Consider the following 26,055-nt stretch of genomic DNA (forward strand, 5'->3'; position numbering starts at 1 on the left):
TGTCTGTTATGACCCCAGGGAAGTTCCTTATAAGTAGTGGATAGAAGTCAGAATAATCAGGAGGGAAGATTGGTTGGTAAAAGTGAAATACTTACAGACCTTAGTCAACCAATACTGGTTATGTTTGATGTATGTGATGCCATAGATGATGGTTTAGATACTAACTGTGGGAGTCTAGAATGAAGACAATATTATAGTAAGCAACCAAAATACTTTTGTCTGGCTGGAGACCAATGTTACATAAATCCTGATTATGTTCCTAGCCCAACAGCTCGATATCAGTCATTGCATCTTTGCGGAAGACGAGGGTGGTGCTGTGTGTGTTGGGATACCGCTAACTGGGGCTATGACTATCAGGGTAGAAAGTTAGGATTGGAAGTAAAATTGAAAAGCCTGGAGGCAGAACCAAATTGCACATCTCGCCAGTGCAATGTGGTAAACTTGACTGTTTTCAAGCCAGGAAATTGGAAAAAGGCTGATTTAAAGGGGTATGGGTTAAAGATTTATGGGACTGGTGAAAATCCAGGTGTAATATTAGACGTAGGAGTACAGGAGCAAACTAAGGAGTCAAGAATTCAACACTTGGTATTCCGTTCATTCTAGCATGAAATGGAGACTGGAGTGAAATATGAAATTCCTGTTGTAGCAAGAAATTTATTTGTAAATTTAACGCAAAATATTGCTAAAGCTCTAAATGTCACCGTTATGTATGTGTGTCAAGGGTTAGAGAGAAAGGCCCAGCCTTCTCCCCCCACAAAGAGAAGAAAAATAACCACAGCTAGCCAGCTGGAGCAGCAAAAGGGAATGCTACATTTACAAGCAATTTTTAGGGAATGCAGGATATACATGCACAATTTACAGTATTTACAATATATACACAGAAATATACAGAAAAGAACAATAATACAGGAATGAAATCCCCCCCCCTCCAGAGGAGGGTTCCCCCCCCGTACCCCCTTCTCTCCCCTTTTTCCCCAAAGAGGGTTAGAAAGAGAGAAAAAGAGCAGTTGTTAATTAAATGTGGTGGGTTGGAAGGGTAAGGCCAAGAAGCCTCCTCCCTTCCCCCTTGTAAGCTAAAGGGAAAGAAAATTGAAGGGAAAGGGAAAAAAAAGAACTCACAAGCTGAATTAGCAAAGCAGTGGAGCTTTATATTTACAAAGCAATGTAGGGTATGCGGGGGAATATATACAAATTTACAATATTTACAATATATACAAAGATATACAATAAAGTAACACAGAAATGAGAGTAACCCCCCCCCTTGCAGAGGGGATTCCCCACCTCCGCTCTCCCCTCTCTTCCCCCCCTTCCCCAGAGTAGATCAGAAAAGAGAGAGAAAGAGGAAAAAAAAAAGGTTAGAGGCAGTTTCGTGTTAATTGGAAAGGAGTTAATACAGGCCTGGTATCTTATCGGCTTCAAGGCTGAAGCCTTGGCAGAAAGCCCAGCACAGAAAGCTGCTGCCCAAAGAAGAGGCGGAAGCAAGACTAAAGATAAAAGTGCCGGAGTGCCCAGGATACCTCCTGCACTCCCAGTTCAGAAGGTGCTTCTTCCCACTTTACCAATGAAATTAGTTTAGATTATTCTTTCCGTTTACCAACTTCTGTCCACCATATTCCCTTTCTTAAGGGGACAACGTCAACCGGTCACATTAAAGCAGTTATAAATTAAAGCAAAGTGTTAGTAGGCCACACACTTATCTGTCCAAGGTCAGTCTGGCAGAGAGCCTAGAAGTGGATGAGCTGGAAAAGGGAGGAGGGAAGAGCGAACTGAGGAAAGTCCCAGTCGCACTCAAAACTTAAAGTTGCATTCTACCAATCTACCAATGAAATTCATTTATAACTGTCTTTTGTTTACCAAGCATTCAGCCACAGTGCCCCAGTACTGTCCCTTTCTTAAAGGCACAGCCTCAAATGGTCACAATGTGGAGGAACCAACACAGGAGAAAGGTGGCCATGGGAATCAATGGAAGCTAATATCTCTAACCCTGAAACATGGAAAGAAAAGAATGAAAATAGGACACAACAATGGGTACTGCAAACAAGCACTATAGGGCAGATTTGTTGGCAAAATTCAGAACCTGAAAAGATGGTAGGACATTTAGTATGTGAAGGAGGCTATGGATGGGACATTACCACCCAAAACTGGACTAAATGGGGAAATCTGTTGTCTATCCCTGCAATAGCACAGGACTGGACTAAAGGGGAAAAGATTTCTGAAGGGTGGAAGGCAGCTGATGGGTGTTATTGGATTTGTGGGAAAATAGCTTATATGCAATTACCAAGGAATTGGACTGGTTCCTGTGTCCTGGGGACTATCAGACCAACCTTTTTTCTGTTACCTATTTCAAAGGGAGAGCAGCTAGGTGTTCAGTTATATACTGAAACAGAGGGATTGTGGCAGGCTAGAAGAGAATTAAAAATTGGCAACTGGAAAGATAATGAATGGCTTCCTGAAAGGATTATTGCTCATTATGATCCTGCTCCTTGGGCAGAGGATGGTTCCTGGGGATACAGGACCCCAATCTGTATGTTAAATCGGATAATTAGATTACAAGCAGTAATAGAATTGATTGTAAATAAAACTGGAGCTGCATTAAATCTTATAGCAAGTCAAAACACTGAAACGCAAACAGCTATTTACCAAACTAGGCCTGCACTAGACTATCTTTTAGCTCAGGAAGGTGTGTGTGGAAAATTCAATCTAACCAATTGCTGTCCAGAAATAGATGATAAAGAAAATGCTGTTGGTGAACTAGTCAGGGAAATGAAGAAAATTGCTCATGTGTCTGTACAGACATGGAATGGAATAAATTTGGACTATGCTTGGGGAGGAATATTGGAAAATGATTGGTTTAAAAGGTTAACGATGAAGGGAGTGGGCATTTTGACAATTATAATAACCATACCTTGTTGTGTGATTTTGTCTCATAAAATTGATTCAATCTGTAGTACAGAATATGCAGGTTTCTATTAACTCTAGGAATATAGAACCTCAGCCTTTAATGACTCTGAAGGTCAAGAGGAAGAAGGCTGATGCTATACAAGAAATCTTAAAAACATCTGAAGCTACAGCATGAATCAGTAAGATAAAGGCAAGGGACTGTGAGAAGTATGATTGGTGCTAGGTGAACAAGACAGCAGGATGTGTATGAATTACCTGTTACCTTATATGCTGTAAGTTAGCTTGATGCCTGAAGCTGCAAAAAGTTCTGCTGTATGCAGCAAGAAGTTAGCTCAACAAGATGTTATGTAACAGGGAATAAGTAGGCGTGCACAGGACAACGGGAGCACAACCAAGGAAGACACTTGACTTCATCCATGACCACCAGAGGGAGAGGGAAAAGACCCCCAGGGTGCAACCATGGCTGCACAGGTTGCTGAACTCATGGGAGGAGTCTGCCTGGAACTGAAACTCCTTTTCCAAGAAACTATTTGAATATGAATGAGGATGAAGTATAAAAAGCTGTAGGTTGCTGTACACAGTATGCATGCAAGTGGAGCTGAGCTTCACCACCGCACCCAGCGCTGTTGTGTTTGCCTCTGGGACCTACAGCTTTTGCTCACCCTTTTCAATAAAGCTAATACAGTTCTAAATTGGCTACGAGTTTCTATGACATGAGCAAGTGAGCAGCTGTGTGGGACTCAGCTTCCTCCGCTGCCACAGCTTTGTCCAGTTCAGGCATTCAACCACCCTTCCCTGCTGTTTGCTGCCAGCACACTGTAGTGGTTTGAGCCTTAGCTGAGAGTTAAAAGCTCAAATGGGAAAAGGCTGAGAATCTCTTCCCCACTCCCCCCCACCTCCTCCCTCCAAACAGAGAGAGGAGGAAAAAAAAAGGGGTGAGGAGCAAATCCACTAAGCAACAATCTGGAGTCAGCTTGGAAGTAGAGAGGCAAATTTTTTTTTTTTTTTTTCAAATAATATATATATATGACAATAACAGGGAAAAACAAGGTTCACAAGGGCAAGGAACAAGAATGGATGGGAGTGGGACAGAAAAAATAAAATAATACAAAACCAGTCTTTCTCTGAGGAGGTGCAGAGGCAGCAGGGAAAAGGATCAGGTCTGGCCACGTGGCTGAGGAGCAGGAGGGCAGCTGCTGTAGCTCTCATCCAGCAGAGCCAGGAGCCAAAAAGGAGATCCAACTGCTATGATGTCCTGCTTTTTATACCCTAGCTGGGCAGGGAGGGGGAAGTGGAACAGACTCAGCTTTCCCGGGGGGAAATGCCCTTCAGGGAGTGTAAAGTACCCGCAAGCCCTCCACCCTGCTTTCGTCTTTTGTTTTCAGAAAGAGGCATTAACCCACCACAATCCACCCCTCTGTTCCACTTCTTCTCCCCTGCCACAGCCCCTTCATGTGATTTTGACACGTGGATTTGAATCCTTGGTGCAAGTCTCTTGCTATCCCGGCTTGCTCTCTCCCAGGGCAGTCTCTCTCTCTGCTGATGGTCACTGTAGGTGGTGCTTGAACTGGGCAGGCATGTGGAGAAGAATCAGGAATCAGTCTGTCTTTGAAAGGGAAAGGAAAAAGTCAGGAACAGTCTGTTGCTGTAGGGACATCGGGAACAGTCCGTTGCTGTATGGACATAGGGAACAGTCCGTTGCTGTAGGGACATCAGGAATGGGTACAGGTGAGATGATGCTCTTTGGGTTGGTGTGCAGTGGGTACGTTGGGTCCTGGATGCTGGGCTGGTATTAAACTAGGATGGAGAAACTTAGAACAACTTATAACTATTCACATAATTACATTGATGAGTGTTGCCTCCTCTGAGTTCATCCTCTCTCAGCCAGAGTCACGTTCTGCTGTGGGATACACTGAATGTCCCCAGTTTCTAACATAACCCAGTACGTGTGACCAGGCCCCTCAGCCGAGACCACCCCACACACCAACGGTCTGTTTCCTGCACATGCCACCACATGACACTAACTTTGACCTGGTTAGCAGCTGCCAGACAGCAATGCTGACACCTTTGTGTTCTCTGCCACTGTTTTTTGAGCCACTCTGCTGCAGAGCGGCTCCAGAGTGCGACTAGCAGCAGCACAGTAATACACTGCTTCATCCCCTGGCTTTGCTGCCTGGATCTGCAGAGTGAATCTGTTCTGAGAGCCCTCCAGTAATCCTTTAAAGTGATTCTGGAAACCTTCTCCATAATAATCACCTTCCCTAAAATCCATTCCACAGTGCCATGAGGGCCCTGCTGACACCACAACATGTAGTAGTTCTCCACTCTGCCTCCTCTCATGCTGCACAGAAAGTGCCTCCAGCGTCCTCTTTCACGTTCAGTTTCCTGGAATGCTCCAAGGCCACCTGGCCAGTGACTGCTGCAGTGAGGAAGAAGTAGCCATGATCACTCCCGGGCTCAGAAAGGTCAGGACAACACTGGTGAGAGCACTACAATGGCACTAGAGCTGCTGGAGGACTCAGTAAATCTCTTTGAATCCAGATAGGCAGAGGAATAGAGCTGGTACCAGGAGGTAGGACTCACAAAGAAGGATATACCACATTGCCCTCTCTCCTTTTCCATGCCACAGATGGAACTTTTTCTGATTTTCCCTTTAGAGCAAGGAAGGTTTTGTACTCTGTGGTGAAGGCACATTATGCCCAGATACTGAATCTTGTCCCAGCATGTGGGCAAGTTCCCCCTCCTCCAGGAGAAAGACAAAAGCCAAGGCATTAGCCAGGCTTGCACGCACCCAGCGCATGCAGTGCTTGTGCTGACACCAAGTATGGGCATAATTCTAGCTTCATGCTTTCTATAGGCTGAAGCCAGTTGTTTATGAGAGTGCCCATTGGTCAAGCCCAGCTTCGAGGAATCTATAAGTTTCACCCTAGTTGGTAAACAAGTTGCCCCTCTCATTCACTTTGTGCTTGCTCGAGAGAGTAACTCTTGAGCTGCAGCCTTTGCCATTGAGGTTATTGTTGTTAGCTTCTGTTATACATGCACGCATACTGGAAGTGTCTGCATAGTGAAGAAGCCCAGAGGGAGGACCTTAGCAACACCTGAGCTCAGCGTCGCTACAGCCAGTCGTACCGACCGGGAGAGCCCACTGTGCCACCGGAGGACTGGACCAACCCCCGAGGGTAAGATCTGCCCAGTTGCCGGGGAGAAGGGACTTGATCGATACCGAGTCCATGTATGCCTAGCCCCGCCGTAGTGGGAGGAGCCGCCGAGTGCCGCTCTGAGCCCTGTGAACCTCAGGGAAGACTAAAGCATTGTTCGTGGCTATACTGCACGGAACCCAGGACCACTCCGAGAGTCCCGTTGCTCCTTTAAGCTCAGTAAACAAGAATCCGCTGCCTAACGCAGCTGCATTCTCTCCCCGAGGCTGTTTGCATCAGCCCCGAGAATCGTCGTGCTTGGGCCGACCCCTGTAGCTTTGCCTGCTGCTGTGTCCTCTGAGCCCGCCTACCGGCAACCGTCGTCCTGCCCTGCCATGCGAGCCACGGGCCGACCCCGACCAGGACTGATCCCTGTTGTCTGAAGGGAATCGAATATCTTCCACGTGCTTTCCATCCATTAGCACTCAGTTCAAAGTATCTGCGTCTAGCAGAGTAAGCGCTGATGCATAGAAAGATTGTAATATTGCTGTGTATAGCCAGAAGCTGCCCGCGTCCTGCCGAGTCGCCTTCTAGTGGCCAAGCGGCAGAACTGCACCCTTCATTATATAAATATAGAAATAGTCTGTAACTAGTTCAATTAAGTTATAATCATAACACTAAGCCACTTGTGGAATCTATTTCACGAACGTGCACTAGAACATGTATATAAGTTGGTGATTCATCGGTTATTAATAGTTTGATAATTAATAAAAATAATATTTTTCATAATTCATATTTCATATTAATAAATTTAATAACCTCTTCACCACATACCCAGAGGATGAATCACTTTGTCTCTGCCAAGCTGGCATGGGGAGGAATTCACACTCCTGCTCCTGACATCTTTGCTCTGAATGAGCACAGGAGGGACAAAAGACCTCCCACAGGCAAGCCTGGCTTTGGCACTCTGCAGCCATCCTGGATGTGATCTTTAAAATCAGAGAATCATAGAATCAATTTGCTGGATAACACCTTTAAGGTCATTGAGTCCAACCATAGACAGGATGGGTGGCAGTGCCCCATGAGCAGAGTGTCCAGTCCAAGTGCAAAGCATTAGGAGCCAAGCTGTGAGTGTAGCAGATTGGTGTCTTGCCTGTCCCCACACTGCAAAGATTGCAGGAAGAGAGGAAACATTACACCATTTTTAAAAAGGGTAGAATGGAGAACTTTGGGAACTACCAACCTGGCAGCCTCTCTCCTTGGGAAGACCATGGAACAGATCCTCCTAGATGCCAAGCTGAGGCATATGGATGACAGGGAGATGATTCAGGACAGCCAGCATGGCTTTACTAGGGGCAGGTGCTGCCTGACCAACTTGGAGCTTTCTGTGACCAAGTGCCTATGGCAGAGATGGCAGAGTGACAAGAGATATCTTTGATGTGATCTGGCTGGGCATCTGCAAGGCCTTTGACAAGGTCCCCACAGCATCCTGCTGGCCAAGCTGGAGAGATGTAGATTTGCTGTGTGGACTGTTCAGTGGGTGTGGAATTGGCTGGGTGGTCACATCCAGAGGGTGGTGCTCAACGGCTTGAAGTACAGATGGAGAGCAGTGCCAGTGATATCCCTCAGGGGTCTGTACTGGGACCTCTGCTCTTTAATATTTTTATCAATGATATAGACAGTGGGATCCAGGCACTGTCAGCAGTGTGCAGATGGCACAATCTCTGTGGTACTGTTGATACACCAGAGGGGCAGGATGGCATCCAGAGGGACCTGGACAAGCTGCAGAGGTGACCGAGGTGAACCTCATGGATTTCAACAAGAGCAAGTGCAGGGTTCTGCACCTGGGCTGGAACAATGGCAATATAGGCTGAGAGATGAGGTCAGAAAAAGCAGCCCTGAGGAAGAGGACTTGGGGGTGCTGATGGATGAGAAGCTGGACATGAGCAGGCAGTGTGAGCTTGCAGCACAAAAGGCAAATCACATCTTGGGCTGCATCAAAAGAAGCATTACCAGCAGATTCAGAGAGGTGACTCTGCCACTTTGCTCTGGTGAGGCCTCATCTGCAGTACTGTGTCTGGAGCCCTCAACATGGAGGACATGGACCTGATGGAGTGGGACCAGAGGAGAGCCATGAAAATGATCAAGGGCTTGGTGCACCTCTGCTATGAGGACAAGCTGAGAGAGCTGGGGCTGTTCAGCCTGGAGTCTTCTTGTATCTTCTGTATCTGAAGTGGCTACAAGGATGGGGAGATACTGTTTACAAGAACCTGCAGTGACAGGACCAGGGACTATGGCTTTAAACTAGAGCAGAGCAGACTGAGATTGGATATCAGGAAGTTCTTCACTATGAGGGTGGTGGAACACTGGAACAGGTTGCCCAGTGAGGTGGTTGGGGTCCCATCCCTGCAGACATTCATGGCGAGGCTCAATCACAGTATCATAGTATCACCAAGGTTGGAAGAGACCTCGAGGATCATCGAGTCCAACCTGTCACCACACACCTCATGACTAGACCATGGCACCAAGTGCCACGTCCAATCCCCTCTTGAACACCTCCAGGGAAGGTGACTCCACCACCTCCCTGGGCAGCACATTCCAATGACAAATGACTATCTCAGTAAAGAACTTTCTCCTCACTTCCAGCCTAAACTTTCCCTGGTGCAGCTTGAGACTGTGTCCCCTTGTTCTGGTGCTGGTTGCTAGAGAGAAGAGACCAGCCCCCTCCTGGCTACAACCACCCTTCAGGTAGTTGTACAAAGCAATAAGGTCTCCCCCCTGAGCCTCCTCTTCTCCAGGCTAAACAATCCCAGCTCCCTCAGCCTCTCCTCATAGGGCTTGTGCTCAAGGCCTCTCGCCAGCCTGGTTGCCCTTCTCTGGATACCTTCAAGTGTCTCTCTGTCCTTCCTAAACTGAGGGGCCCAGAACTGGACACAGTACTCAAGGTGTGGCCTAACCAGTGCTGAGTACAGGGGCACAATGAATTCCTTGTTCCTGCTGGCCACACTATTCCTAATGCAGGCCAGGATGCCATTGGACCTCTTGGCCACCTGGGCACACTGCTGGCTAATATTCAGGTGGCTGTCAATCAGCACCCCCAGGTCCCTCTCTGTTTGGGAGCTCTCAGCCACTCCGACCCCAGCCTGTAGCTCTGCATGGGATTGCCGTAGCCAAAGTGCAGTACCTGGCACTTGGACTTGTTAAATGCCATCCCATTGGATTCTGCCCATCTGTCCAGTCGGTTGAGGTCCCTCTGCAGAGCCTTTCCACCCTCTAACTGACTAACATCTGCTCCTAACTTGGTGTCATCTGCAAACTTGCTGATGACTGACTCGACCCCCTCATCCAGATCATCAATGAAGATGTTAAAGAGGACGGGGCCCAGCACTGATCCCTGGGGGACGCCACTGGTGACTGGCTGCCAGCTGGATGTGGCACCGTTCACCAGCACTCTCTGGGCTCAGCCCTCCAGACAGTTCCTAACCCAGCACAGAGTGTTGTGGTCCAAGCCACGGGATGACAGCTTAGACAGCAGTTTGCTGTGGGGGACAGTGTCAAAGGTCTTGCTGAAGTCTAGGTAGACCACATCCACAGGCCTCCTCATGTCCACCAGATGGGTTACCTGATCATAGAAGGAGATCAGGTTGGAGAGGCAGGACCTGCCCTTCCTAAATCCATGTTGGCTGGACCTGAGCCCTTGGCCATCCTTCAGGTGCGCAGTTATTGCCGCCAGGATAATCTGCTCCATCACTTTCCCTGGCACGGAGGTCAGGCTGACTGGCCTGGAGTTTCCAGGTTCCTCCATCCGACCTTTCTTATGGATGGGGACCACATTGGCCAGTTTCCAGTCACCTGGGACCTCACCGGTGAGCTAGGACTGGAGGAAAATGATGGCGAGCGGCTTGGCAGCTCATTTGCCAGCTCTCTCAGCACCCTAGGATGGATCCCATCCGGTCCCATGGACTTGTGAGTGTCCAAGAGGCTCAGCAGGTCCCAAACCAATTCCTCATGGATTGCCAGGGAATTACACTGCTCCCTGTCCCCATCGCCCAGCTCAGGAGGCCACTCATCCTGAACTCCTGCCTTGCTGTTAAAAATTGAGGCAAAGCAGGTGTTGAGGACCTCAGCCTTTTCCTCACCTTCAGTCACCGTGTTCCCCTCCTGGTCCAAAAAGGAGTGCAGGTTCTTCCTGCCCTTCTTCTTATTGTTAATATATTTATAAAAATGCTTTTTATTATCTTTGACTGAGGTGGCCAGCTTCAGTTCCAGCTGGGCCTTTGCCTCCCTAATTTTATTCCTACATAATCTAACAAGTTCCTTGAACATACCTCGAGAAGCCTTCCCCTCCTTCCAAAGGATGGATCCCATCCGGTCCCATGGACTTGTGAGCGTCCAAGTGGCTCAGCAGTTCCCGAACAAATTCCTCATGGATTTCCAGGGTACTACTCTGCTCCCTGACCCTATCACCCAGCTCAGGAGGCCACTTGTCCTGAACTCCTCCTGCCTTGCTGTTGAAAAACGAGGCAAAGAAGGTATGTGGAACCTCACCCTTTTCCTCATCTTCAGTTACAGTGTTACTCTCCAGGCCCAATAAGGAGTGGAGGTTCTTCCTGCCCTCTTTTGAGCATTAAGGTATTTAAAAAAAAATGCTTTTTATTCTCTTTCACAGCAGTGTTCAGCTTGAGTTCCAACTGGGCCTTTGCCTCTCTAATTTTTCTCCTGCATAATCTAACAACATCCTTAAATGTATCAGGAGGAGCCTTCCCCTCCTTCCAAAGGTGATACAGCCTCTTTTTTCCCTTAATTCCTCCAGGAGCTGCTTGCCCATCCAGGCCCAGAGCCTTCCCCTCAGCTCATGTTCCCCTGTTCCTGTGCCTTCAAGAGCTCCTGTTTGAAGTAGGTCCAACCATCCTGGACCTCTTGGTTCTTTAGGGCTGCTGCCCAGGGGACTTTCCAAATAAGCTGCTTGAACAAGGTGAAGTTTGCCCTCCTGCAGTCCAAGGTGAAGGTTCTGTCGGTGGTCCTCCCTATCTCCCTGCATATTGAGAACTTCACTATCTCGTGGTCACTGCACCCTAGGCAGCCTCCCACCATCACATCTCCCACCAGCCCTTCTCTATTGGAGAACAGCAGGTCAAGCAGAGCCTGTCCCCTGGTAGGCTCATGTGGCAATGCCAGCAACGAGCAGTGTGAGCAATCTGGCAGTGCAGGCCTAGAGCGTGACATGGTGGTAGGCCATGCTCAGCGTAAATGCAGAGCCAACTAGCAGTGTAGCAAAACAGTGCTGTGCCTGCAGCATGTAACTAAAACAAGGCACTGGTAGCTATAAACATGGACAGTTATCTTGGGACAACAGGACATGCACCTGCATCAACAACCTCGTTGTGTCATTAGTAGTTGGACCAATAATCTGTAATAGTGTGATGGGAACTAATGAAGCCATGCCAACAAGGCACTTTGAGTTTATATAAGTTGTAGAAGTTCCCTTGCTACGCACTTCTGCCTTTCCTGTCTCCTCTTCTTCTACACTTTACTGTGCTATACCTGCACTACAGGCCTGCACCACTGGAACAATAAAGGAACAATACTCGATCATATTGGTCAGCCGTATTGATTCCAATCTCCGTCACCCATAGGCTCACTTAACAGCTGCATCAGGAAGCAGTCTTCCATGAGCTCCAGGAACCTTCTGGACTGCCTCCTCTCTGCTGAGTTAAGTTCTCAGCAGATATCTGGCTGGTTAAAGTCACCCACAAGGACAAGATCTGATGATCTTGAGACAGCCTCCAGTTGCTTGTAGAATATTTCAACTGCCTCCTTATCCTGGCTGGGTGGTCTGTAACAGACTCCAACCAGGATGTCAGTTTCGTTAGGCCTCCCTCTGATTTTAACTCACAGGCTCTCAATCCTTTCATCCTCCACCTCAAGCTCTGTGGCATCTAGTGACTCCATAATATACAGAGCCACCCCTCCTCCTCTTCTCCCTCGCCTGTCTCTCCTACAGAGCCTGTAACCCCCCAGTGCAGCACTCCAATCCTGCGTGTTGTCCCACCATGTTTCTGAGATGGCGACTATGTCATAGTCATCCTGGTGGACCAGGACTTCCAGCTCCTCTTGCTTATTGCCCATGCTGCGTGCATTGGTGTATATGCACTTCAGCTGGGCTCCCGACTTCTCAATTGGCCCTAATTTGTGCCCTACTCTTTCCTCTGCAGAGGGACTGGTTTCCTCACCCACCCCCTTCCAACCTAGTTTAAAGCCCTCCTAATGAGCCCTGCCAACTCTAGTGCTAGGAATCTCTTACCCTTTCTAGATAAATGCACCCCATCAGGACCCAGCAGGTTGGGTGCAGTAAAAGTTGCCCCATGATCAAAGAACCCAAAATTCTGCTGCTGCCACCATCCCCTGAGCCAATTGTTGATGGCATGTGTTCTCCCATTCCTCTCAGTGTACTCCCCTGCCACTGAGGGAACTGAGCAGAACACCACTTGAGCTCCTGCCCCATCAATCAGTTGTCTGAGGGCCTTGAATTGCTTTTTGATCATCCTGGTGCCCTTCTTATCAATTTCATTGCTTCCAGCTCATATTACCAGCAATGGGTAAGAGTCAGAGACTGGATTAGCTTTGGGAGTCTCCTTGTGATGTTCCTTACCCAGGCCTCAGGTAGGGAGCAGACCTCCCTATGGGATGGGTCGGGACAACATATGGGTCCCTCAGTCCCCCTCAGGAGAGAGTCCCCAACAACTATAACCCTTCTCTTTTTCTTTGTGGAGCTGGTTGTTAGAGTTGGTGGGGACTGCTTGGCCCTAGGCATCTCCCCAGATGGCTGCCCCTCAACCCTCTCATCCCCACTGCCCTCAGCCTCCAGGGCTTCATACTTATTATGCAAGGGCAGCAGAAGAGGAAGAGAGGGCCAGGATGGATTTCTCTTGCTACCCCTGGTAGGGACCTGTATCCATCCCTCCCTGTTTCCAGGGATGCTTTCCTCAGTAGGGGAGATGTGCAGAGCCTGCTCCCACAAATATAACTCCCTTTTGCTTTCCCTTATTGACCTCAGCCTAGAAACTTCATCCTTCAGCTCGGCCATTTCATCCTTTAACTCCACCACCAGATTGAGGAGAAAGTTCACCTGGTCACACCTGACAGATGTTTTCTCCTTCCCCCTCCATTCCAATGAGGCCCTGGGCAACCTGATCTAGTTAAGGATGTCCCTGCTGACTGCAGGAAGATCAGACTGGATGAACTTTGGAGGTCCCTTAGGACCTGGACCATTCTGATTCCATGATTCTAAGGCAGAGAGAGGCTCCAGGCAGGCAGAGTGCCCAGGCCAATTGGATGCCATAAGGACCCTGAACCACCTCCTCAGAACTGACTGCATTTGGGATTCAGGAGGTGGCAGTGAGCAGTGCCTCAGCACTCACCAGCTCCAATCCTCACACAGTCGGGGTAAGGCCCCAGCAGCTTTGTGTTCAAGCTCAGCTGGGTTTCCTGCCTCTGTGCAGCAGCACAGAAGTAGTGGGCAGAGTCCTGGGGGTTCAGGGCCCGCAGGGACAGGGATGACTCAGTCTGGGAATTGTCCCGGGACACCGTAGCTCGACCCGCAAAGGACTTTCCGAATCGAATGACTGAGGAATCAGAGCTGATGTAGGACACCCACAGGAGCTGGCCACCAGCTGTCTGACGGTACCACCAAATTCCATGAATGTTGAACCTGTCGAAGCCGTGCCCGCGGCAGCGCAGGGTGACAGAGTCCCCAGATGCTCGCAGCCCTCCGCCGGTCTCCACCAGCCACGGCTGCGCACACACCGCTGCGGACGGAGAGCACTGGCAGCCGGCTGGGTGTCACCAGGGCCCGAGGCTGTTCCCCTGCCACCCTGGCCAAGAGCCCCCGGCCCAGCACAGCCACAGCCGCCACCTGCTTCTGTGCCGGCCAAGCCCCGCGTCCGGGGCAGTGCTCTGCCTGCCCTGCCAGCGCTCTGCCTGCCCTGCCAGCGATGGAGCCCTGGCCCTGGCCCTCGGACCAAGTGCCCAAAGCCATCCTGGCCGTCTGCCTCCTGGCCCAGTGCCGGCCTCGCTGCCCACCCCGTCCGGCTCTCACCTGCCGGCCCCGCGGCCACGGACAAGGCCAGGAGCCAGGGACCCAGCCCGGGCGACATCAGTCCCGGCGGCAGCCTCAGGGTAGCCGAGCAGAACCGCGCACGGGGCCGCTCCTGACCACCTCCGACAGACCCTGCCCAGCCCCTTCGAGGGGCGGAGAGGGATGTGGGGCACAGCCCCCGCGGAGTGCCGGGCCCAGTGCAGGAAGACTCCTGGCCCAGCGTCACCCCACTGTTGTCTTGCCCCGCCCTGCCATGGGGGGTCAGGGTGTGAGCTCGGCGTGGATGCAGCCTCACAGAGGCCTCTGCTGCCATCCAGAGGGACCTCGACAGGCTGGAGACACGGGCTGACAGGTGATGGAGCACCTCGACTTGGAATCTTGACTGGTTTGTGGAGGTAAAGGGTGAGCAACAGAGCACAGAATCCGAGAATACATCCAGTTGGAAGAAACCTCCAAGCTCATCCAGTCTAACTCTCAACCCAGCACTGAAAAGTCAAAACTGAACCATGTCTTTAAGTGCCATGTCCACACGGTACTTGAATGCCTCCAGGGATGGTGACTGCAGCACTGCCCTGGGCAGCCCATTCCAATATTTGAGAGCCCTCTTTGGGAAGAAATATTTCCTGAGATACAGCCTGAACCTCCCCTAGTGCAGCTTGGAACCATTGCCTCTGCTCCTGTTGCTTGCCACCAAGGAGCAGAGGCTGTCCCCTCCCCACTCCAACCTCCTTTCAGGGGGCTATAGAGAGCAATGAGGTCTTCTCTCCGCCTCCTCTTCTCCAGCCTGAACACCCCCAGCTCCCTCAGATGCTCCTTGTAGGCCAGGTGCTCCAGGCCCTTCACCAGCCTCAGATTAGTCAGGCAGGACCTGGCTTTCACAAAACCCTGCTTACTAGGCCTGACTGCCTGCCTATCTTGCATGTGCTGTATGCTGGCACTCAGGCTGACCTGTTCCATAACCTTTCCTGGCACCAAGGTCAGACAAAGGCCTGTACTTCCCTGGATCATCCTTTTGGTCTTTCTTATAAATGAGTGTCACATTTGCTGGCATCCAGTCAGCTGGGACCTCCTCAGCCAGGAGTGATGACAGTTAATGGTGAGTGGCTTGGTGAGAACAGCTGCCAGCTCCTGAAGTACCCTTGGGTGGATCCCATTCAGTCCCATAGACTTGTGCACATCTAAGCAGCACAACTGGCCATTGATCACCTTCTCCTGGATTGTGGGGGTTGCTTTCTGCTTTCCATCCCTGTCTTCCAGTTCCAGGGGCTGAACCTTCATGGAGCAACTGGTGTCACTGGCAAATACTGAGGCAAAGCAGGCATTCAGCATCTCAGCCTTTTCATTGTCTTCGGTCACCAGGTTCTCTCTCCTACACCCAGCAGTGGGTGGAGATTGTCCCAAGCCCTTCTTTCCCTATTCACATCCTTATTAAAGCTCTTTTTATTCCCTTGAATGACACTGGCCAGATTGAGTTCTAGTTCAAATTTGGCCTTCCTAATTTTCTCCCTACAGAGCCTTGTACTTTTCCAGATGCCTGCCCCTTCCACAGCCAGGAGACTTTCCTTTTCTTCCTGAGTTCTACCCAAAGGTCTCTACTTAGCCAGGCTGCTCTTCTGCCCCAGCAGCTCATTTTCCAATGCAGAGAGACAGCCTTTGAAGATTTGGGTTGAGGAACATCCAGCCTGCCTGGATGCACCACACCAGTCTCCTAAAACAGTCAAAGTCTGCCCTCCACAAGTCCAAGGATGTCATTCTATTGACTCCCCTTCTAACTTCACTAAGAATTGTAAACTCCACCAGTTCATGGCCACTTTGTCCAAGATGGCCACCAACCTTTGCACCTCCTTCCATGTTTACAAGCAGCAGGTCTAGTAGAGAGCCATCCCTCATGGGCTCATTCACCAGCTGGGTTAGGAACTAACCCACAAGCATTCACCCCTGTCATCACCATCATCATCATGCTCCAGGCAGTTGAGGTTGAGGCCTTCCCTGACATATAAGAGCCACTCCACCGCCTCTCCTTCAGGGTCTATCCCTTTTGAAGAGTCTACAGCCATCCAACACAGCTCTCCAGTTATGGGATTCATCCCACCATGTTTCCATCAGGGCAATAATATCATAGTTTTCCTGCTGGACAATAGCTTTGAGCTCTTCTTCCTTGTTGACCATGCTCCATGCATTGGCAGAGATACCTTTCATCTGGGGGTCTTTGTGCAGGGTAGGGATCTTCTCCCTACTTGACCTCTCCCAGGCACTATGGCAAGTCCTAGCTCATCAGTGACCCTTACATCTTCCATACCACATGGCCCACTGTCCCCTGCCTCCCCTGAGATAGCAATGGAGCCATCACACTATCCCACAAATGTTCCAGGGTTGTCTCCAGCAAGCCTGGTCCTTCCCCTTTCCTCCTTCCAATCTAGTTTAAAGCCCTGTCAATGGGCCCAGCCAACTCCCATGATAAAACCCTTCTCCCCTTTTGGGAGCAGGCCTGGCATCATGTGAACTGACCCAAGATCAAAAAACCCAAAGTCCTGCTGGTGGCACCAGGCTGGAAGCCAAGAGTTAATCTCACAGGTCTTTCTCAATGTATTTGTGTCAGTCCCTGCTACTGGAGGAATGGAGGAGAACACTAGCTATGCTCCCACTCCCCAAACCCGTCAACCCAAGTCCCTCAAGTCCCTCCTGACATCCCTCCATTTTTTGTTTTCTGGTTCACCATTGCCTATCTGAAGGTCAATAGTAGCTAATACTCTGTGGGCTGCACCAGAGTGGGGAGCTTTCTTATCACATTCCTAACCTGGGCCCCAGGGAGGCAGCAGACTTCCCTGTGGGATGGGTCAGGTTGACAATTAAGGACCCTCTGCTCCTCTCAGAAGGGCATCACCAACAACAATAACCCTTCTCTTTTTCTTGGTGCAGGCAGTCTTGATATATGGTGCCTTACATTTGGTAGCTCCTTGGGAGCATTTCCATCATTGTCATTGTTTGACTGTCCCTCAGAGCCCAGAGCCCTTTACCTGTTAGATGGGGGCAACTGGGAATGTGTGGGAAGCTGTGGAGGAAGTTGCCTGCTGCATTGAGCAGGGACCTCTTTCCATTCCCCCTCATTGTGAGCTCTAACTGATGGTTGAGTCTGCTCTGGGGAAAGCAGGCCATGCCTCCAGTCCCAGATGCTTCTCAGCCTGCTCACCAACTTCCATTACCAAGTGGAAGAGCACCTCTCCCTGGGCACATGTCCTACAGGGGGGCTCTGGGATGCCCTCCTGCATCACTGTCATAGGTGAGCACACTCTGCAACCTGATGCCTGCATGGTTGCGGGCCTTCTCTCAAGCTCAGACTGGGCAGCTGCATCAGTGGTAGTGTGTGGTGGTTTAGGCTGGGTGCTGGCGTGGATGCCACTGCACAGAACACACCTGGGAGGTCCCTACGGGTGGGCCCAGCCCAGGTGGTGGTCACAGGCAGGTATTCCATTTCCCATAATGCCCTGCTCCCCTATAAAATGCCCATGCAGGGTCTTCACTTCCTCTTTCGTCCCCAGCTGCAGCCTAGGTAAAATGGCGTGAGCCGCCTCCCTTGAGCCTGCCCAGGCCCAAGGCTGGGTTGGGGGGGGAAAAGAGCCCTGGGGGGGGTTTGGGTGTACCCCCAGGTGAGGATGGGATGTTCTTGGGCATGTTCTGGGATCTCTCTCTTTGTCACGGTGCTTGTGGTTCTCTGTAAAGCTTTCATTGGTGTTTGTTTTTAAATTGTTTTTCTAGTTAAACTTTCCATCACTTTTGCAATCCCTTTGTCTGAGTCGTTTATTCTGCCCCTGGTGGGGAGGGGGTTTGCCCCAACCCATTACATAGTGGCAGCAGCATGTGAGAAGGCCATGGCCTTCTGTCAAGTAGAGACCATTGCTTCTGCACTGGGGCTGATCTCCTCAGTGAGAGCCTTCCCCTGCCCACTCACCCTGCCTGTGCAATCTGCCACAGAAACTGTCATGCCACGCCCTTCCTGATGTGCCACAGCCTGTTTGCCAGCACTCTGGGACCATCACTCCCTGGAGATGTTAAATAGTCCACGGAGGTTACGTCAATGGTGAAGTTTTGCTTGTCTCTCTTATGAGTGGGGCCAGCTCAGAGCAGAGAGTAAGCTGGGCCCCTGCTGTGCTTTGGAAGGAAATGACGTTGTGCTGGGAGGCTGTGCTCCACTTCCTGTAACTCTCTGAGATTAACCCATTAGCCAACTGCTCATCCAAATCAAGATGGACTTACCCAGCTGTGTGCTGGACATCTCCTCCAGAAGGATACGTTAAGGGTTGTGTTTTAAATCCTACCATTAAACTCAGTTTTCATTGGCAATAAATTACACTATGTGCAGTAGGCTGAAAACGCAGGGAAGAGCTGTGGTGCAGGGCTGACAACACCACGCTGAACAAGAACAGCCCTGAGGCCCCTTAGCATCACCGAGATGCTGCCCTGCTGCTTGAACACCCTGAGCTGAGCCTCAGTGGGTTTGTGTTAAAGCTCAGATGGGTTTCCTGCCTCTGTGCCCAAGTGCAGAAGTAGTTTGCAGAGTCCCAGTGGTGCAGGGCCCACAGGGACAGCAAGGACTCAGACCGGGAATTGCCCCAGGACACCGTGGCTCGACCCTCCACTGCTGCCGCGTACTTCTTTATAGTACCCCATAAACTGATGTAGGACAGCCACTGGAGCCGGCCACCGGCTGTCTGACGGTACCACCGAACTCCATGACCACCAAAGGCGAAACCATGTCTGAAGCAGCGCAGGCTGACCGAGTCCCCGGACGCTCGCAGCCCTCCACCGGTCTCCACCAGCCTCAGCTGCGCGCACACCGCTGCGAATGGAGAGCACTGGCAGCCGGCTGGGTGCGACCAGGGCCCGAGGCTGTTCCCCTGCCGCCCCGGCCAAGAGCCCCCGGCCCGGCACAGCCACAGCTGCCACCTGCTTCTGTGCTGGCCAAGCCCCACGCCCGGGGCAGTGCTCTGCCTGCCCTGCCCGCGACAGAGCTGCGCCTGGCCCTGGCCCTCGGACCAAGCACCCAAAGCCACCTTGGCCTTCTGCCTCCTGGCCCAGTGCCGGCCTCGCTGCCCGCCCCGTCCGGCTCTCACCTGCCGGCCCCGCGGCCACGGACACGGCCAGGAGCCACGGACACAGCCTGGGTGACATTAGCAGCCGCACACAGGCCTGCCCTTGACTGCCCTAGCCCGTTCGAGGCAGAAGTACGAGGGTGGGGAGAGAACGAGGGGGAGGGAACGTGGGGAGTGGTCGGCAGCGAGCCCGGCCCCGGCGCACAGAGGTAGCCCTGGGCTGTCAGCGCGCACCGAGCCCCGTCCTGCCTTGTGCCCTGCCGAGCGCTGCGCTAACACAGGCTGACCGAGGTCTCTACTGCCATCCAGAGGGACCGCGGCAGGCACTCCAGCCTGTCTCTCTGGCAGGAACCTTCTGTAGGGCACAATGGGGAGAGCAAAGGTCTGCACCTGTGGAGGAGCAGCCCCACGCACCTGACCCGGCTGAGGCTGCTCAGCTGGAGAGCATCAGCTCGGAAAGGAACCCGAGCATTCTGGTGGGCAACCAGAAACATGCTCCTGTTGCAAAGAGCCTTCGTGGTACCTTGGGTGCTCTTGACAAAGAACGGGCAGCAGGGCAGGGAGGTGCTCCTTCCCCTCAGCACTGGAGAGCTCACACCTTGGGCACAGAGGTTGTAATGAGAAATTTGTTGGAACTGCCAGGGCACCTTTGTGTATCTTTTTCTGTCATTTCTGCTAGGATACAAGAAAGGGTCCTTCAGATCCCATGTGGTGATGCCCAGCATACTACAGTTACAGTCCTGGTGGGAAAAACTCCTGTTGGAGACCGGACCTTTGTGGCTGTGGGAAGCTTCTGGGTCTGTTCCATGGAGAGAACAGGTGAAGCTGAGCCCTGCCTGAACTTTGGTTGGCTGAGCCATATTGCCCTTTGGTGCCCAGTGCTACCAAACTGTGAGCACACCTCCAGGGAACTCCATCAGTCATCATCCTCATTATCTTCATCATCACCATCATCATTATCTTTTGTCTTAGTATTTATCAACTTCACAGATTCACAGCTTGCACTGGGTTGGAAGGGACACTCAAAGGTTATCTTGTCTAACCCCTCTGCAGTCAGCAGGGACAACTCCAGCTAGAGCAGGGTGCCCAGGGACACATCAAGTCTGTTCATGAATGTCTTCAGGGACAGGGCCTCAACCATGTCCCTGGGCAACCTGTTTCAGTATTTACCACTCTTATTGTAAAGTACTTCCTCCTGATGTCCAACCTAAATCTGCCCTGCTCCAGTTTCAAACCATTATCCCTCGTCCTGTTATCACAGGGCCATCTGAACAGTCCCATCCATCCTAGGGTGCTGAGAGAGCTGGCAGATGAGCTGCCGAGCCACTCTCCATCATTTTTCATCAGTCCTGGCTCACTGGAGAGATCCCAGAAGACTGGAAGCTGCCAGCGTGGTGCCCATCCACAAGAAGGGCCGGTTGGATGAGCCAGGGTATTATAGGCCTGTCAGCCTGACCACAGTGCCAGGCAAGATCATGGAACAGGTCATCCTGAGTGCAATCACACAGCACTTACAGGATGGCCAAGGGATCAGGCCCAGCCAGCATGGATTTAGGAAGGGCAGGTCCTGCCTGACCAACCTGATCTTCTTCTATGATCAGGTGACCCGCCTGGTGGATGTGGGGCAGGCTGTGGATGTACTCTGCCTGGACTTCAGCAAGGCCTTTGACACCATACCCCACAGCAAACTCCTGGCCAAGCTGTCAGCCCATGGCTTGGATGGGAGCACACTGTGATGGGTTAGGAACTGGCTGGAGGGCCAAGCCCAGAAAGTGGTGGTGAATGGTGCCACATCCAGCTGGCAGCCAGTCAGTAGTGGTGTGCCCCAGGGATCAGTGCTGGGCCCTGTGCTCTTTAACATCTTTATTGATGATCTGGATGAGGGCATTGAGTCCATCATCAGTAAATTTGCTGATGACACCAAGCTGGGGGCAGGAGTTGATCCGCTGGAGGGTAGAGAGGCTCTGCAGAGGGACCTGGACAGGCTGGACAGATGGGCAGAATCCAACAGCATGAGATGGAACACATCCAAGTGCTGGGTTCTGCACATTGGCCACAACAACCCCATGCAGAGTTACAGGCTGGATAGCGGCCAGGCAGAGAGGGACCTGGAGGTGCTGGTCGATGGTAGGCTGTACATGAGCCTGCAGTGTGCCCAGGCAGCCAAGAGGGCCAATGGCATCCTGGCCTGCATCAGGAACAGTGTGGCTAGCAGGAGCAGGGAGGTCATTCTGCCCCTGTATACTGCACTGGTTAGGCCACACCTTGAGTCCTGTGTCCAGTTCTGGGCCCCTCAGTTTAGGAAGGAGGTTGACTTGCTGGAACAAGTCCAGAGAAGGGCAACGAAGTTGGTGAGGAGCTTGGAACGCAAGCCCTATGAGGAGAGGCTGAGGGAGCTGGGGTTGCTTAGCCTGGAGAAGAGGAGACTCAGGGGAGACCTTCATGCTCTCTCCAACTACCTGAAGGGAGGTTGTAGCCAGGTGGGGGTTGGTCTCTTCTCCCAGGCAACCAGCACCAGAACAAGAGGACACAGTCTCAGGCTGTGCCAGGGGAGGTTTAGGCTGGAGGTCAGGAGAAAGGGGTGCTTGGTGCCATGGTTTAGCTGATTAGATGGTGTTGGATGATAGGTTGGACACGATGATCTTGAAGGTCTCTTCCAACCTGGTCTCATCTATTCTATTCTATTCTATTCTATTCTATTCTATTCTATTCTATTCTATTCTATTCTATTCTATTCTATTCTATTCTATTCTATTCTATTCTACCTTCAGATATTGAAATATATCTGTTAGGCCTCCCTGGAGCCTTCTCCAGGCTGAACAATTCTTTCAGCCAGAGTGTCTTCATAGGAGATTTGTCCATCCCTCTGATCATCTTGGTGGCCCTCCCCTGGACCTGCTCCAGCAGGTCTACGTCCCCCTTGTGCTGGGCATCCCATAGCTGGACATAGTACTCCAGTACTTACTCAGCTTTATCAGTCATCATTATTTGATCATCCCATGGCAGTGTATACCTGTAAAAGGTACCCCCTCTTGTCTCATGGTCTGTTGATCTCTTTGATATTCCTTAGTTTTACTACACTTCAGCATTTCTCTTTATTAGTATTTTCCAGAGGAGATGACTTTATGCTAAGGAGGGTGTGGAAGGATCTCATTTAGCCATCTGGTTAAGAAGGATACCCTGCCCAGTGCTGAGGCATCAAGGTAAAAGATGTTTTTCTGCTCCTTGGTTGCTCTGCAAAGAACAAGATGAGGATCTGTGGTCCATTGGGTAGTTGTGTCAAGGGCTAGGACTGGCCAGGAGCAAAGCAGAGACATGTCTGTCCCAGCTCCTTCCACGGCTGGGTCAGGATCTCAGCCAGCAGTGTCTCCCCCAGCAGTACTGGGTTCTGCAGCCTTACTTTCTGGAGAAACCAAGACTGGGTAGGGATTGTTGCTGCACCCGGAGGTTCTGCCCAAGGATGTTGATCTTTGCTTGAGTGGTGCTGGTTTCTGTGTGAGGAAATGAGGAAAGCTGAATGTCTCGGCTCATCTGCAGACAGTCTCACAGCCCTGCATTTCTAAATCCCTGGTCTGAATACTTCTGCATAGATGGGATCTTTGGGAAAATAGGGAGCAGTTGGACTGGTAGGTACTGGAAAGGTTGATGTAAGAAAGAGAGGATCATTTCAGGTTTGAAAGGAAGGTTGAAAGCTGAAGAGCCTCAGCCCTCCTGTGCTGTTCTTGGTGACGCAGATTTTGCACGAGTGGAAGTAGAGCTTAGTGTGACGTGGTGTCTTAGAGCACAGTAGTAAATGGCAGTGTCCTGGAGCTGCTATTTTTAAGGGGGATGATTTATTTCTGTAGACCACCAAAGTGAAGTTGCCATCACAGAACTTTGCATTGCCTGAAGTACTATAACCATGCAGGAGAAATTTCCAGGCTTTCCCTGGCAGCTGTCGGTACCAGAAGAAACTCAAAGTGCTGATACTGTCCTCAGAGCTGTACTGGCAGGGCAGAACCACTCTCTGTCCAACTGTGGCAGCCACCTCGGAGAGGAATTGCTTCTGGGGGTCACTTCCAACAAAACCTGCAACACAGGCAGAAATGTCTTTAGAGCAGCTTGCTTCTTTCTCTCCCTTGTTCTGTTTAAAGCTGTCACTACCCCAAACCCTTCTGCCTTTCCAAAGAAAAGGAAAATCCAGGTATCTACTTCCACCCCTCTGCATTTCTCCCTGACCTCATCAGCACAGCCTAGTCCTCTCCACAGCCTACTAAAATCTGTGGAAGACAAAAGGAAGTGCATGGGATACACCCACCTGATTGGATTAGCAGGACACAAGCTGGCACAGCCATGGTCAAGATCATTTTCCCCACCTCCAGAATCCATCCCTCAGGAGCCTGTCAGCACACAACAGAACCAGACACTTCCAGCTGCTCAGTGAAATGGCTGCACCCTGCAGACTGTGCCAGCACGTGTGACACAGTCATGCCTCTGGGGTGGGAAGGCCCACTCATGGTTTGCCTTTGATTGTCTTCACATCAGAGAGCAGACAGCATCAGTGCCTTCCTGCACTGTCCCCTGGGTTTCCTTCTCCCTTTGTAAAGGTTGCTCTGCAAGGCAACTTCTCTCTCATGCTCAAGAGTGTAACTGCCTTTGTGTGCTCCTCAGAGGTGGGAGGGCTTTTGGAAGCACAGCAGCTCCTCACAACGTTGGGGCTCTAGCAAACATCTGTCATGTTCTTTTCAAAAGGTTTTCAAGTGTCTCTTAGTTCAGCCTCTGTTATTTGGAAGCAGCTGTTCAGTATTTCTCCACACATGAGTACTCCAAGACAGGAGGAGGAAGCTGGTAAAGGAGCCTTGCCCAAAGACTTGGGTGCTGGCACAAGTAGTTGCTGCAGGGGAACCTGCTGGAGTGCCCTGTGCCAGCCTGTGCTGCACACTGCTGGGTGTTATGGCAGAAATAACCTTCCAGCATGTAATGAGATGATATATGATTAGTTTATGGTATTACACAAAATAAAAGGTACCACAGGATGGGAGCAAACCAAAAGCTCTTTCAGGATAGGAAAATCCAGCTGGGTCTGAGTGTTGCATGAGTCCAGGGTTCCCAGCACCTGGAGGGCTGTAAGCTTTACTCATTGGCTATATTCCTATTTTTATTCTGTCTTACTAAAACAATTTGATTACACTCTGAGACATGGAAAGGACTCTGCACCGTATCTCTCCCCATTCCCCCCTCCCTGGTGCAAAACAGCAGGAGGCAAACCAGGCTAGCAGTATCTTCCTGGAGCAATGTTAGGCAGGCTAGGGTCAGACCCAGAAGACGGCCACTCCTGCCAACAGGACCACAGAAAGACTCAAAGATGCAACCCAGACTGGTGTAATTTACTTGATTCCTCTAGCATGTGAGCTGAGTCCTCTGCCCACGCTGGGGTGCTTTGCTCCTGAAATGCTTGGGCCTCTCATCCTGTCACAAAAAGATGCCCTCACTGAGAACATGCCTGGCATGAAACAGTGAACAAAAAGACATCAACTCAGGAAACCAGAACACAGCCCTCAGCATTAGCTGGGATCAAGATGAGCTTGTCAGAAAACAATCAGCTGTAGAAGGGATGTATCTGGCAGCCTGGGGCAAGAAGGGCCCAGGACAAAATCCAGCCCAGCTCCTCACTCTCTCATCCATTTCTCTTGCCTCCTTCTCCTTGAGAACCATATGAGGTTGAAGTTCTTCTCCTCTTCTGTTTCAAAAGGAGTTGTCATCTCAATGAACCTCTTAGCTGGTATCAGCTTTGTCCTGTGCCAGATCCTGGGGGCTACTTGTGGGAGAGGGAGAAGGTTAGCTATAGAGGGAGGCTGGAACTGTACTGAGATGGCTTCTGGCCACAGGGTCTAAGCAGTAGTTGCATAGGAGCTGGTAGCACTTTTTGGACCCTGGCAGGATGAGGCCAAGAAGTTCTCCATACATCTCTGCACAGCCTTCAGTTCCCATCCCTGCATGTGCCTTGGTATTGGTTACAGGCTACTCCTCACACATTCCCACGTTCCTCTCTCCCAGGGGCATCTTCACTCTCAGGACAAGTTCTGCCACGAGCAGGGCAACCCTTTCATCCCTGTAGCCCAGTCTTGCTGGCCAGAAGTTGCCTTGTGGTCGAGCGCCCTCTCGTGGTGGTGACCCTGCACGGCCCCATCCTCAGCCCCATATCCCAGAATGCCTTTGTGGGCTCCACACAATCTGGGTTTAGAGTGGGAGCTCTTAAGTACCCTGGTACTGTGTGTGTTGAGTGATGCTGCAGCTGGGTTTATTCTAGCAAAAAAACCCCAAACCATCCTTGGCATCCAGGACTCCAGGATTCAACTGACAACAAACTTAGCAGAAGCTTTCTCAATTTCATTTCTCTCACAAGCAGATCCTCAAATCATTCGTCACAACCATGTTTATTTTATTAGGTGGGAAAAATGGTTATCACAAAGCCACCCAGGCAAGCCCTCCCCAAATCTGATTAAAGGATACTCCCAGAACACTTCCTGATATGGCAGCTGGCATCAGCTAACACCACAGAATATCCTCAGGTATTACAGACAATGAGTGCTCAGCATCCTTCAGTCAGGCAGTGCACTGTTGGCAGTGAGCCAGCAGACTGGCACCAGAGAAGGTGAAAGGGAGACAGGAGTTTCTCTGAGATGCAAGTTTGAAAGGCTCCAGACCCCATCGGCAGTGGAAAAGCAGACAAGGGTCCCCTGCTGGTATTAAAGTAAGTGCAAACTCTGGAGAAGTTGAGGGATGCAGGCTGGTGACTTCTGGCAGCAAGCAGAAGGTTCATGCCCCACTAGGAGCTTACAGCTACAAA

General features: G+C 50.9%; 1 protein-coding gene and 2 gene segments (V, D, J or C); all 3 read right to left on the reverse strand.

Moving 5' to 3' along the window:
* The window catches only part of LOC137456243 (M1-specific T cell receptor alpha chain-like), a 149,002-nt gene that overhangs the window by 90,267 nt on the left and 32,680 nt on the right, over nucleotides 1-26,055 (reverse strand). The gene's annotated exons all lie outside the window — the stretch shown is intronic.
* LOC137456193 (T cell receptor delta constant-like) overlaps nucleotides 1-26,055 on the reverse strand; it is an 89,275-nt gene that overhangs the window by 55,902 nt on the left and 7,318 nt on the right.
* On the reverse strand, nucleotides 18,579-19,305 carry LOC137456187 (Ig heavy chain V region 914-like). The segment is given in 2 exon segments: nucleotides 18,579-18,973; nucleotides 19,248-19,305. Coding segments are annotated over 2 exon segments (453 nt in total).

The sequence above is a fragment of the Melanerpes formicivorus genome, unplaced genomic scaffold (genome assembly GCF_026170545.1).
Source record: "Melanerpes formicivorus ecotype bairdi unplaced genomic scaffold, bMelFor1.0.p_v2 SCAF_119, whole genome shotgun sequence".
Classification (NCBI taxonomy): domain Eukaryota; kingdom Metazoa; phylum Chordata; class Aves; order Piciformes; family Picidae; genus Melanerpes; species Melanerpes formicivorus.